The following is a 14,635-nucleotide window of genomic DNA, read 5'->3' as shown; positions in this document are numbered from 1 at the left end:
AAAATGGCCAACGTCCGGTCAGCGGCATTCTGGGGTTGATATAAATAATGAATAACATTTGTGTATTTTTACTGCCAAGCAAGTTTTGAAAACCATTAAGGAAAAACTAAAACAACTTTTTACGCATTTTATAAGATTATATGTAACAATAATTTATAACTTTGGAACCAGGACACAACCAGAAATTTAGCAAGTTTGTGAGGCTTGAGCCCAGAAACGAGGTTCGCTATCTATTTAAAATTACATAACTTTGACCAAAAATAAAAAGTCACAAGGTAATTGCTGCGCAACAAATTGTTGTTTTTCAATATCTACATTCAATAAGTAGGATCCCCACTTGCACCTTGAGGGGTCCTGGAGTGTCCATCTCTCAGATCAGCGTGGGTTTCATCCTCAAGCAGTTGGTTCCGGTCCAGTCAGCTTCTGCAGTCAGTAGGTATGGATCATGTCAGAGGACTGTTCTTCAGACTCCTTCTGCTGTTTTAATGGTGAATGGATCTTTTTCCAATTGCTGTGGTGTATATCAGCTCATTGGTCCCAGTGCATTCTCTAGTAGATTTCCAGAAGGTACTTGGAGGTATCTAGAGGAGTGTGTGGTCTCTACCCTGTGGACAGTTGGACTCTTGTGTAAAGAGCTTTTTCTTGGGCTTGGCATTCAGGTATGACGACTTGTCACTTGTGTCATTGGATAGTGGAACATCTGTTCTTTTGTTATTAGGCTTCAAAGGATTTTTAAGGATTTCAAAGATGCCTACCAAAAACATTCATTTAATATTTCTCAATCATTTGTGTGTTTGTCTCATATCTTGTTAAACATGGGTCTTCCACATGAAAGGGACCACTATACAATTCCATCTGGTGGAAATGTCTAAGGAGCTTTTTATACTGTTGTGAAATATAATATTTTTTGTCATGAACTCCTACAAGGAAAGAAATTACACATATTTAGTAAAATTTGTAATTAATCTTTTAAGTTTAAAAAAAAACTTGCAAATCAACCTATTTTGTGATTTAAACCTCAACAATTGCACATTTCATCATCTTCCCTTAGCAAAATGTAGTGCAGTTGAAGTTTATTTTATTAAGTATACTTCAGTATAAGTATAGTATCATTTAGACCAGGGGTGTCAAGAATTTTTGCAAATAGGACAACATTTGGTGAGGGGAAAATGTTTGTGGGACAACCGTTTGGCCTGACATTCTTTGAACTATTTTAAAAACCTTAAATGCAAATGAACTATTCAATGAACATTTTACTGCATTGGCATGCTTTACATTTCTTCTCATAAAACCAAATACATCAGTTTTTACCAAAATGATTGTCAAGTTGTCTACAGTAATTTTTGCACCGGTTATTCCAATTTACATGTACCTTGTCGGAGATAATGTCTTGTCTGATAGTCCCTCTTGATATTGAACTGCTTGAAAACAACCACAGTCTTTTAGCATATTAGGCAGACACAGTTGTTTCATGAAGTGGTTAGTGCTCTCGCCTCACAGTGAGAAGGCCTTGGTTCAAATCCCGATTGGGACCTTTCAGTGTGGAGTGTGCGTGCGTGGGTTTTCTCCAGGCACTCTGATATCCTCCCACAGTCCAAATACGTGCCTCATATTTTCAATTGTCCCTAAGTGTGCATGTGGGAAAGACTGTGTGCCCTGTCCAGGGTGTACCCTGCCTTTTTTCCAACAGTAGCCAGGACAGGCTCTAGCAACCCTGTGACCCCAAAAAAGATGCCAGTTTTTTGTCCTGGAAGAGGTGGCACTCTCTGTCACCTTTTCTTTTTTTATTCACAGTTGACATTTTAGCTAGAAAGGGTCACAGAAGGATAACACCACAGTGTTTCCACAAGTTTACGACGGATTAAAACTTAGCTTGGTCAACCGCAATTAAGACATTGTACACCTAGTTTTTAGAAAATGCTGGGGGCTGAATATTAGGCCAGTGGAAGTTTGAACATGGGCCGCATTTGGCCCACGGCCATAGTTTGGACATACCTGCTTTAGACCATGACAAACTGGATACTTTGTTAGACTAAATTGGAACATTTTAAATTTAAAATATTTAGATAGTATATAAAAAGTAAACTTCAAGTATACTGCCCCACCTTTCGTATAGAATAAGCATACTTGTTGCACACTAAAATTGGCAATTTTTTTTGCAAAGAGTTAGTTTTAAATTTTAGTATCCAAATCACAGTAGAAAAATGAGTTGCAATTCCACTTTTCACCGCTTGGTTTCGCCTTTTCCCCATTTCAGGGCTCTTTTGGGGGCGCTGACGTCACATGTAAACAGCTGCCCATGGCCTTGAAGCGGTGCAGCCATGATCCAACTCAAAAACCGGGTTAGATACAGCGCGCCAGGTGTAGCGGCAGCCCGCCTCTTCTCCTCTGGGCCCTCCAGGAACCCGCTGGTGTTTTTGGACATCGAAGCCGACAGCGAGCCTCTCGGAAGGATCGTTATCGAGGTAGCTCGCTGTGCTAACAGACTCCTCGCTGGAGGTCGACCTCCAGTTAACTCACTTGTGTTGTTTTACAGCTGAATGCTGATGTCGTGCCCAAAACCGCTGGTATACATTTTAAAAAATATAAACTCTTGTAACTAATTCGACAGTTTCCCATCATTTTGTCATGTTTTAATCATGCATTATTATTGCAGAAAACTGCAGAGCTCTGTGCACAGGAGAGTATGGCTTTGGGTACAAAGGCTGCGTGTTCCACAGGATTTTACCTGAGTTCATGTGTCAGGTAAAAGCTGCAACACTGGGGAGACCGGTGCAGTAAAATTGTTTGCCCCACTGGTGTGTCTTCTGTTTGTCGCAGGGAGGAGATTTCACCCACAACAACGGCACAGGAGGGAAATCCATTTATGGGAAAACCTTCAAGGATGAGAACTTCAAATTAAAACACACCGGTCCCGGTACGCTCACTGCAATTCTTAGAACTCACCACTAGATGGCAGACTGTAGTCAAACCATAGCATGCAGTCATCACAGTAGGTGGTCAGAAAGATTTTGCAATCCTCATGGCTTTGACCTACTTTTTAGTAAGTAAACATGCACTAATCAAAATAGCACAATATTTTATATAAAAATGCTGTTTGTTTCAGAAGTTTAAAAAAAACGTACATCTTCTGCCACGTTCCCAACATTAAGTGATTGGAATAATAGTGACATTCTTTAACAGGAACCCTTTCAATGGCTAACTCAGGACCTAACACCAACGCCTCACAGTTTTTCATCTGTACGACTAAGACAGAGTGGTAATTATCATTTTTCATCTCCACACATTAAAATGTAAATGTTGCACGTCGTTAAAGTTGCTTGTCGTTTGGCAGGCTTGATGGCAAACATGTGGTGTTCGGGCAGGTGAAGGAGGGCATGGAAGTGGTCACCAAGATGGAGTCCTTCGGTTTGCACGACGGGGGAGTGCTGAAGAAAGTAGTTATTGTTGATTGTGGGGAGTTAAAATAACCCTTGGGGCCAATTATCAATGCAAAACTGTAAAAATATTGCTACTTTCCCTGTCTTCCATTACATATTTATGCAATTTTTACATTGAAAATCAGAAAAGAGGTCAAAAAACGTATTGTGTTGCGATAAAATTAAGCATATAAAGTAAAAAAAACGACTTGTTTTATGAATAAAAACAAAATTTATACATACGTCAGAACCGTTAAAAACACATGCATATTTTAAATCCCTTTGTGAGATTTAGTTTTTTTATTTTATTGGCAAAAAGAGGGCCAATTTTTTTAGCTATGCAAACCCTACATTTTTTCACAAATGCTTAAAAGATCATTTATCATCCAAAAAAGATGTTAAGGACAATTTCCTGTAGGTTTTATGGGTTGTAGCAGATCACAATTCATTAATTTATAATTAGATTTGCTTAAAACAGTGTTATAATGGAAAGGAATGTGACACCGCACTGTTTTACAACACCCGTTTTCAAAGAAAAACATTTGGGAGTTATTGTACAGTGTTTTTCATTACAAAATCTGTTTTTCTACAGTTATGCAAGTGATTTATGCTTCACAGACTAATGCACCACCCAGAAACACTTTTTTTTCTGGAATTCCATGCAACAGTTGTTAAATAAATGTTATATTTTGTTACATCAGTCCAGTGCAGATTTTCTGTTTCTCGCCAGTCTTCTTAAATTGGTCTTTTCTGCAGCACATTTTCAGTTTATTTTCTTCTTCTGCATTAAAAAAGGTTTTATTTTTATTCGTGACATTCTTTTTAGTATCTTTAAGACAAAAACCTTGTTTAAGTTTACAATAAACTGCTGCATTCATTTTATTTTACACAAACGTTTTACCATTTTGGAAACTATTTAGCTTTTTCTTCTAATTGACTGAAAACTAAAGACACATTTTCTGTCTTTACAGCTATTGAGTTGATGACATTTGCTGTCTTGTACCACGAGTCCCGCTGGTTTCAAAGTTTCCCGGAAAAGATCCGAGTGTCTTTTTTTAGACTTGCGCTCCAGCACAACTCACTTCCTGTGCATAGGAGCAGGATGTGCTGTCCACCTATTGGAGCAGCGAAATCCTTCTAATACAGTTAACAGATGATGCACATTTGCACTATAGGCTGAATGGGCTCATTCTCTGCAGAATTTGTGATGCACCTCACAGAACCCTAAAAAATATGTTGGGCTTGAAAGTACGCTGGACTCTTTCCTGGAAACGTAGATCATCTCACAGGGAGACGGCGAGGCTGGGGAAGGTCAGACAGCCTGAAACTGGGTGGTGCTGCTTATCGAGCTAATACTTTATGAAAGTAAATAATGAACCAACGTGCAAAGGCAGCTCGCGCCCCTAAATGAAAGCACATGTGGTCTGACCTTCCACAGTTTGTTTGAATCCTCAGATTACATTGTTGCTATAGTGATTCTTCAGTTCGCACTCGGAGATGGAGATGTTGTAACAAACTTGGTGTAAGTTTGGGTCCCCACCCTCTGGGTTAGTTTAAGTTATTTGGAATGCATGTCCGAAATTGTGCATGGAAACTTGGCTCATTATGACAGTGGTGCTGTGGCCAGTGTTTGTCTGCATTCAACACAGCACTCATCCCGTCTGCGTTTTGCTTTTTTCTGCTTGGACTGCTGGAGAGCAGTCCTGGTAGCTTTTTGTGCGTTTGTTCTCCTTCATTGCGTTAAACAAGCAAAATAAACCCTTCTATACGGTCATCTATAAGCCCAGTCTTGTGTAACACGTACTCAGACACACAGTGAAGTCGAGGTAAAAACATACACTCTCATTAGTGACTTCTACACAGAGGGGACCTCTCAGGAAATATTGCTTTTGGCGGACATCAAACACAAACCCGAACACCTCCCAGTTTCTGATAACATCCATTCAGCAGAGGATCCAAACAAATTAAACAAACACCATCCAGGCAGGGTTTCAGTTTAAATCTTTATTTAGCAAACTCTCAACAGCACTAATGAACTAAAATGTTTTCCTAACTCACGGATAAGGCACATTTTGGAATGCCGTTTCATGGACATGAAAAACAGACCCGTGGCCCACTCTAAACCTCCACTGTCTCCCCGGTTTCTTTTCGTCCTCCCGACCTCACGCCTGCGTCCTGTCCAATTCAAACATTATTACATTATTGCAACACTGCATTGCAAGAGATACAGACAGTAAAGGATACAAACGTTCCGACTTTGACCACAGAAGTGTTAACACATTACATTCGGTGAATATGTGTTATTGAAAGAGGCTACACTTGTGGTAAATGAAATATTTCAGAGCTAATAATCAGACGCTGCTGATAATGTTAAAAATAGCATGTATGGTAGCCAACTACTGTAAGGAATTTAAATACATTGCACAACTCCAAACACATGCACATGCAAACTCCAAAACAGTTCTTTGTCACACGTGCTTTAAACACGCACTTTCTATTCTCTAAAAAAAAAAGAAAAAAACATTTTTTTATAATAGTTTCTTGTCATCGCTGCTTTAAGCAAACTACATCTCACAGTTTAATGTGCTTATACAGTGGTGAGTATCCAACACTAGGTAATACAAAAAAGCAACAACCAAAACATAAACATGCAGAAAAAACACTTTCTGCATGTTACCAGAATGTATTTTCATAATAGGAAAGAATACACACAGCTATAAGGCAACTAAGAATTAGTCACAACTAAATACTGCGAGTTATTAAATAAAAACAACAAAAATACAATGGCTTATAATTGATAGGGTATTAATTATGTACCAGCTTTAATATAATATTCTATGTAAATATCAATATTTTCTTCTTAGTGTAACTTTTGTTGTGTTTTCTATACAAAAAGTGTAAAAAAAAAAATCCTTCCATAAATATTTCCGTAGAACAATCCTTCAGATTAATGTAAAACGAAGGACAAAAATCTCCCAGCTTTCATTATTTTTCAGAAATAGGCCCTTTTTTCACACACAGACAGAAAAAAGCTGTAATATTGCTCAATGGCCATCATATATATAAATATATACATACACAAAAAAAGTCGGTGTTTCTTTTTTGTTAGGGAGATAATTCGAGTTTGCAGATTCCTTTAGAAATTTCAACATCTACAAAGTCTTCCAAAATACACATCTCATAAAAAAGAACACATGTTTTGAACTGGAAAAGTACTAGAAAAGTCAAGTATATGTCATTCAAGACATCGTGTCTGAAAGCACTTTTGCATGTATTCCATCAGGAACAGCTTCTTTGTCTCTGGGCGGAATCAAACTCTCAACCGCATCTGACATTCCTACTTATCTATGAGGCTCTATGATAAGGCATCACTCGTTTAGTTTCAGCCTGGTGGTGAGATTTGGAGACATCTGTAAAGCTATAGAAGCAACATGAGGAACAAGAGGGGTGTTAGCCAGAGTAGAAATGAATTGTTCCTAAAAGAGGTGTGGAAATAAATACATGCCACATCTTTCTTAAAGGGGCCAAGTTTTTAAACGAGCCACCTTATGTGTTCTGGTATTATGAAGAGACTAAGAACATCTGAAAACATTTAAAGTCACAGTAGATTACTTAGTGATCAATATGATGACTCTTCGCCATCATCTGAGGTGCTCTAAAGCTACAAACACATGGGGCATCTGATGCGTCACATGTTCACACTAGACAAGCAGGGAGGGGCTTCTTTTTCTTTTTCTACTCTTTACTGGTGCAAGTCTGCCACCTACAGTTGAAAGAGGCTTGGTGCATCGGCAATTTGTAATTTGGGTACGAAACGGTTTGGTTCACTGGTAGCATCCTTGCACTTACACAGAGTTGCCATGGATTTTCTTTCAGACGTCGTCAGGCTTGTCTGGGTATACAAGATAAACCGAATTTATACGTCTCTTCCAAGTCCATCCCTGACTGATCAAAGTTTGACCTGGTTCAACTAGCAATGAGCATTCAACGGCCACGCATTTTGTACATAGAAAGTGTCTTGAAAACATGCGTAGACGCAGATGCCCGGTATGCACGTTTACATAGACTTCTCACTGGAAGTGGCCGCTTGAACGCGGGATGCAGAGGGCGGTACTAATGTACCTTAAGACCCTTCATTTATTTAAAAACATGAACTGTCTTTTGGCCACCATGAAAGAGCCAATCCTGCATCCATGGATACAGTTCATCTCCTGTAGACGAAGAACAGAACACCCGCCGTTTTAGTTTTCCAATTAAGTACAAATTACTCACATTCCAATGTCACGTACTTTTGAGCAATCTGTTGGTGGACGTATTACACATATTAACACAAGGTGTGAACATTTATGACAGTCAACATGACATACTTCTGTGGTGCATTGTGGGAAAGGGATTTTTATAGAACTGGAGCAACACTCGAGGCTGGAACTATCTCCTGCAAGTCTTAAGAGTAGAATCTAAAAGCTAAAACCCCTTTCAACTGAACTCAAGCTGGCATTTGGTCAGATTTCTCCACAATGTAATTATGACTCCCACTTCAGCAATTAACTAGGTATATTTCTGGCAAAAAACCTACAGTTCCTTGGATAAACACGACAGATAAAACAAAGTGTGAGGTCCACAGTTTCATAAGCAACTTCATCCTGTTGTGAGGATTGACAAAGAGAAAACATCTTTGTTGATATTCCATGACAACAGACAACAGTAAGACTGTTACTGCCAGCTGGAAATGCTAGTTTAGCCCACTCCTCCAGCTCAGCAAACTGCATGGAAGCAAACACACGCCACTTCAACCACTAACAGCTGAGCGTCATCTTTTTTTTTTCTTGAACCTACATCAAACTTTCTTTGCATCGCACTCGCTGCTCCACCGGTGAGACTTCCTCGGCACGCCTTAACATGAATTTTTTTCCAACACTCAAAACGCTTTTTTAATTGCTAATCTTTTAAAGGCACATTAATAAAGTCGAGTCTTTGTAAAACTTTAAAATGCAATACGTACAAAGACGTTCAGCCTTTTGATCAAAAAGTTGCTTAAAAGGCAGATATTAATTCATTTCTCTTGGTTCGGTAAGACCGGCACTGCTGGGAGCCACAGCTATCATTTTACACTTTCAATTAACCATTTTTGTAGATACGTCTTATATTCAAATCACCAGAACAGTTGTTTATATCCACGCCTTTATGTTCTCTTCAAACTCCTGTTAGCTGTGAGATTTCCATTTTCATTCAAGGACACCTCAAAGTTGGCTAGCTGTCAGTTTCCCATAAAAATCGAATTAAACGTAGTTTTTTAACCTGTAAAAATGTCCATCCTAATTAGTTTGCTCATGCTTATTGAGGTCTACTGTTTTAAAACACTAATTATTTAACACTGATATTCTATTTCTTCTCAGAATCTGTTGGTTTTCTCTTCATTTATTTATTTGCCCTTTTCTTAAAAGGGCGATAATTTCATTAAAAAAAAAAATTCTACACTACTAATAAACACCACTTGAAAATCTGCAAAGGTGTGCATGTTATTGTAGGCGTCATGCTAAAACGCTTCTTCTCTGAGCGACTCTATGGACAGTTTACAGTAGATTGTAAAGACACGTGAAAGCAGTTACACAATAATTCGATATACAAACATAGAAAAACAAAAAAAAACATTGTTTATGTCCCAGTTCAAATTCAAATTGCACACTAAACAAAAAGAAAATAAATATGCCAAATGTAAGCGAGGGATGTTTGGCACTTTTCCCCTCAGTTAATTCACAGTTAAGAAGATGTGCTGCGGATAATACGGCAAAAATATCCGAGGCCTCCGTTAACATAGAATTTGGCCTCATTTTTTCTATATTTGTCCCATAAACATACTCTTCTGTTGGCATCGAAATGGAAGGCAGATCTCTGTAAACAAACAGCCAACAAACCCAGAGGTGATGTGATGAGAACAATGTTGTCAAGGACACCAATCTAACAAGCATCAATACAAGATTGTGTTGCTTATCATGTGGAAATGCCGTTTTCCGAACGTTAACGCAAAGCGCATAACGAGATTGATCCTATTTGAGTGTGTTCCTCTTATTTTTGGACATTATCCTACATTCCAGCATTGGCAAAGACATAGAAGAAGGACCACTGTGGTGGAGGAGGATGCATCAGACAGAAAGGCAGGATTTGAGCTACAACTTGTAAGGAGGAGAGTGAAAAACCTGTGCAGGGCAGGGTTGAGCCCTCCTTGGACATGAACTAGACTGACGGTTATTGCACGCGGCGGCAGTAGTAGCCCAGAACTTTACATTTCTCACACAGATGCTGAGGGTGCTCTTTGCTCTGATCAGACACATCCAGGCCGTCCGGCTTCTCTAAAGGCCGCTTGAGGAAAAGAGAGATAAAAGAAAGTCAATGATAAGTCTTTAGAATAAAAAAAACAATCAAGCACCTTTGTCTGAACTGTTTTTTAGGCAGCTATTCAGTCATCTGCCCTCAAAATACACTTTAAAAGCATTCTTAGGCCAGATGTGCACTAAATACAATTAGCTGCAAAAATATGGCAGAGCACCAATAGCTGTGGAACTAGCAATGAACTTAGAAAGCTTTGCATTAACAAAAAAAGAAAAATCCATTTGCTCATGATGACCTTTATGGAAACAGAAGGAATGGTTCTTGGAATCATTATCGGTGAGAAAGGGAAAGTTTTCCACAAATTTGGAAGTGATTTTAACAGTCCATCTGGATATTTTTATTTGTCATCTACACCTTTATTGTTAAAGCTTTTTGAAAAACATTCACTTCTTCCAAGTGATTTAACTGAAGGAGACCAGGGGCCTCGTGCATGAAGCTTTGTGCAGATTAAGAAATGTGCTTTCTTTTTTGCCAGATTTATGAAGCCATGCGTGTGTGTTCTTCTGTCTGCACATGCCCAGTTGGTGGCTGCAGAAATTGTGCTTTTGTTCTGACTGAAAGGGAGCAAATCATCAAGAACACGAAGGAGAAGAAAATCTTAGTATTTGATATGATTATCAGTCTAAATTCAAATGAAATGCTCCAGCAAATGTTAAGAAAAAGAAAGCTAAAAGAAAAATATATAGCCAAGATAGTTCCATTTGCTTAAAAAAAACTCTGCTTTTTATGCAGCCTCTATTAAAGCCTCCAGGCCAGTGCAGACACTATCAGGAAGGAGCCACATATGTTAATTAAAGCATATTAAATTGGTTTATCTATTTAACAAAGACTCAACAGGGCTGCAGACTTTAAAATAGCTGATTTCTTCTAAAAGCCACATAAATAAATCTTCTTACACCTTAATAACAGTCATTATGAAGCCCAGCTGTTAAGCAGGACTGTTTGTTTAAAAAAATTTTTTTTAAGAATAATATATAAAAAAAATTAACTGTTACGGCATAAAACTAAAATTAATATCAGATTAGGAAGTATTTTGTGTAAAAATATTCTTTCTTTATTTGTATGCATACGTTTTTACATTTTTAATTTTTTATTTCCATTTCTTCCATTCAGTCATTCAAGACTAGACCAATCCCTGTAAAGTGGGTAATTCAATTTCTACAATGTAAATCCAATATGGTTCAAAAGCTGATTAATTGCTTAAAAATAAATATCTTGTGTTAAACAAAAAAACTAAAACCATTTTTAAATATAAAGGATAATCGTAATGTATTTTTATATTGAATGCAAGTTTTTGATAAAATGTTGAAATCACAGGTGTTTAGAACTAAAGGTGAACAAATATCGAAAACCTTGTAATAAATAAGTTGTTTACCTTTTATGAATTGTTAAGCAACTTCCCATCCATCTCTATTCATGCACGTTTTTTTTTTCTTATGGTGGTAGTGCGGTCAGCTTTGGTATTTGAAAAATGGATGGGCCTCTAGCCGCAATTCCAATTTTATTTTCAGGTAAGAAGAAAGATTTAACACAAATAGATGTATCTTTAATCTAAAAACTGATTTTTTTTTTTCCATCTGTGAGAGCCAAGCAGAGAATTTACCAACGTTTTACATTTCGTTGAAGGGTTTTCATTTGGGGGAATTTCTGCCGCCGTGTCTATTTTCCTCTGTTAGCCATAAAAAAATAGCTTTAAATTTAAAGAACATTTAATAACTAACCCTAAACTTTAATGAGTCAGAAAAAAGTAATTTGTTTATTCAATGTTGGTTTATTGCCACATAATTCAATGTAGTATGATCCTTTTTTATTTTAATGAGGCCATCTGGAATAACCTCAAAACATTATGAAAGCCAGAGTCTGAACTCAGTTAACTTGTGCTAAATTGGTCCAATTTTTGACCCAAACTGTGTGATGGATGTCAGTCCCCTTGCAGGAGGGAAACTGAGTGCTGTACCTGTTTGTGTGGATAGACATTGATGTGGCATTTGATACATTCTTGTCCCATGTTGGCCCAGGAATTGCCACTCATCCACTTCCTCTTGCACTTGGGGCACTTGTATTCTCCAAAGCATCTTTTTTTCCCCTGGTAGGGTGTGAGTCCTTCGCCTTTGGGTCTGGCCTATGGAGAAAGAGTCAGGAGAATAAGTATGCACATATGGAAATGATTTTCTTTGGCTTTATATCTTGACCAGATGCAGTTTTCCTGTCAGTACGGAGGGACATTTTTAAGACACTCAGCTGTGCAACAGTATATTCCGGAATGACAATTGGGAGTGTCCATTATGACCAACTACATCATATAGAACAGTTCTACACACAGTTTTGGATCAATAAGAGGTTTTGGAGCTGACATGTACTTCCATCACAGCTGTGATTCATTACTGTTCTGATTCTTGTGAGGCAGATGATTACAAACAGTCAGTCAGTCATAAAAAAAGCACTAACCCTCAGGCTCTTGACAATTCTGTCAAAAGAAACCGCCTCAATGATTTCATAAGTCCAACTTCGGCTGGGTTTTTTAAACAACCTCTTATAAAACAAGACTTTGAAAAAACAAAATAAAAACTACTACAAGAAGAAAACCAATTACTGATCTTAGCCATTGTCAATATTCATTTTGGGAAAGCAAAAATGAAGACGGATGAGAATCAGATATGACGGAAAGAAGTAATATTGATTCACAGCATGCATGCAACTAATGGCATCACTCCATAAAGTTAGGAAATTCTCTGCCTTCAAAGTGAAATAGGACCTGTCCTTTTTTTTTAACTCTGGAATCCCCCGGCGAGGCTGCAGATTGTTTTCACCATCATTTTAATATTGGCTGCAGGTTTGAGGAGGAATATGCTGTGATAAGAGTTAAAGGGAGGGAGAGGTAGAATATTCTTAAAACCAGATGCATCAACAGTCCAAGAAACAAGATGTTTTTCTGCACACAAACTTGAATTCAAGAGGAGAGAGAGTGAGCAAGAAATGAATGCATCTCTTGCACTTTTCAAATCTGTGTTTTTTTTAGAACGGGGTAAAAAGGAAATTAATACATAAACTGCACAGAATTTAAAAGAAGAAAAACATACCCCTTTGTGATTGTTAGTAATTTAAGTAGCCGCAAAGCCAGAATTATGCAAACCTTCCCGTTTTAGAGATTTTGTGCCATACTGCTGCTCCAACTCTAAGGTAAACTTATTCATATGTTTGGGCTGATGCACCTTTTTAATGCTGTTTATTCATTTTTTTCTCCTTGTGTTTCCGTGTTTAATCATTTATCTACATGAATGAACATACATTTAAGCTTTAAAGTCCCACTCTGGCCATCTTTAGAGATATTTTGAAAGCGTCCCCAGTGGTCTTTTAATTGTAATCATGCCATTTTAAGTATAAATCATAAAAACTGTTTTTAGGACATCGTTATTAGAGTAGTGACTTCGGAATTTGTCTCTGAATTGTGGGCAGGAACGTTCATTAATGGTCCGTGTAATGTATTCAATAATGTAAATGTACCGGTACCCATATTGTTAAATTAAGAAAAGTCATACCAATTTCAAAGTTTCTGGTGGGAGCTCTTCTTACTTTTTTAAGTTGGTACCTTAATAAATACTGACAGGACTGATATTTAAAACAGGTTCCATCAGTGCATGCCTGACTTGCCAAGACCTCAAACTTGTTTAGTTAGCTGCAATGCAATGTGTTTTTAATACACCTAATTCATTCAGGTTTTATTTTTTCTCAAATTTTTTAGAGCAAACATTCCCTCATGAATAAAAAAAAGAAGATGTTTAAAGGATTCCCGAGTAACTGACTTAGAAAGAGCACAAAAGGTTTGGTGGATACGGAAAAAAGATCTTCCAGTTAACAATGATCAGGTAATCAGCAAAAAAAGAAAAACAGGAAAAAAATAAGGAAGAGACAACAAAAGGAAAAAACTATTATCAATTAAAAATGAGGAACCTTGTTTTCAAAAGAGAAGGTTGGACTAGATTAAAAAGAAAAAGAACAGAAAGAGCAGGTCAGAGATGATTCATGTTCAATAAATAGCTGCTAAAAACACAAAATGAGGAAAAATCATAATTTAGTGTGGACAATCAGAGACATTTTTTCTAAAGACAAGTCCAAAAGGTAAAATCTTTCCAACTTTTTAAGTAAAACGTCCAGAGCAAAAAACATGTTTCTCATCAAAACCAAAAAGAGATAAAACGACTCAGGATCAACGCCCAGAATCTGCTTCAGGACATCCATGTGTACTTTTTAATGACTTTATACTGCTTCAACTCACTCCCAGTAAAACTCTTCAATAAACTCATGGACATAAACTCCACCCACAAGATAGTGTTGTTCTTTTTTCTTCTTTTTTTTTTTTTTCAAAAACAGCACAAGAAATTCAAGGTCAAGCATAACATTCTCCTTTTTACACAGCTGAGAGCATTCTCACCTCCTCCATAACCGTTTGGTTTAGTCTGAACTGAACTGTCACTCATGCATAAAACTTCAGTGAATCAGAACACACTACGCATATATAGGATCACTTTTGGAAACGCAAAAAACTAAATATTAAATATATATATATATATATATATATATATATATATATATATATATATATATATATATATATATATATATATATATATATATATATATATATATATATATGTATATATGTTGAAATCTCGTATTTTATTCTGACAGTTGTTTTTTAATGTTAATGCCTTCTAGAAGGCTTTACAGGTTCTATGCTCCAAAGACTCAGGAATAGCTCTTTTCCACCTGCCATCAGGGTCACGACTCCATGACAAATGCTACTTCTACTGTCTGACAGTGTTGCA

The 14,635-nt window shown here is 37.2% G+C and overlaps 2 protein-coding genes across 2 annotated transcripts in view; one reads left to right on the top strand and one right to left on the bottom strand.

Moving 5' to 3' along the window:
* Positions 1–2,261: 2,261 nt before the first annotated feature.
* Positions 2,262–4,119, top strand: LOC101175187 (peptidyl-prolyl cis-trans isomerase A). The gene is made up of 6 exons (XM_004077106.4): positions 2,262–2,465; positions 2,537–2,567; positions 2,657–2,745; positions 2,821–2,917; positions 3,184–3,259; positions 3,335–4,119. The coding sequence occupies exons 1-6, from the start codon at positions 2,322–2,324 to the stop codon at positions 3,468–3,470; spliced, it is 573 nt and encodes a 190-aa protein (XP_004077154.1). The 5' UTR covers positions 2,262–2,321; the 3' UTR covers positions 3,471–4,119.
* A 1,284-nt stretch (positions 4,120–5,403) lies between these two features.
* Positions 5,404–14,635, bottom strand: part of LOC101174942 (zinc finger CCHC domain-containing protein 24) — a 37,279-nt gene continuing 28,047 nt past the window's right edge. The window contains exons 3-4 of the mRNA XM_004077105.4: positions 11,767–11,931; positions 5,404–9,779 (exon numbers count right to left, since the gene is read on the bottom strand). Coding sequence (XP_004077153.1) covers positions 9,666–9,779; positions 11,767–11,931 — 279 coding nt within the window. The 3' untranslated portion in view covers positions 5,404–9,665. The remainder of the gene's footprint in view (positions 9,780–11,766; positions 11,932–14,635) is intronic.

The sequence above is a fragment of the Oryzias latipes genome, chromosome 15, assembly GCF_002234675.1.
Source record: "Oryzias latipes chromosome 15, ASM223467v1".
In the NCBI taxonomy this organism is placed as follows: domain Eukaryota; kingdom Metazoa; phylum Chordata; class Actinopteri; order Beloniformes; family Adrianichthyidae; genus Oryzias; species Oryzias latipes.
The sequence above is the reverse complement of the archived record's forward strand: the minus strand, read 5'-3'. Positions and strand labels throughout refer to the sequence as shown.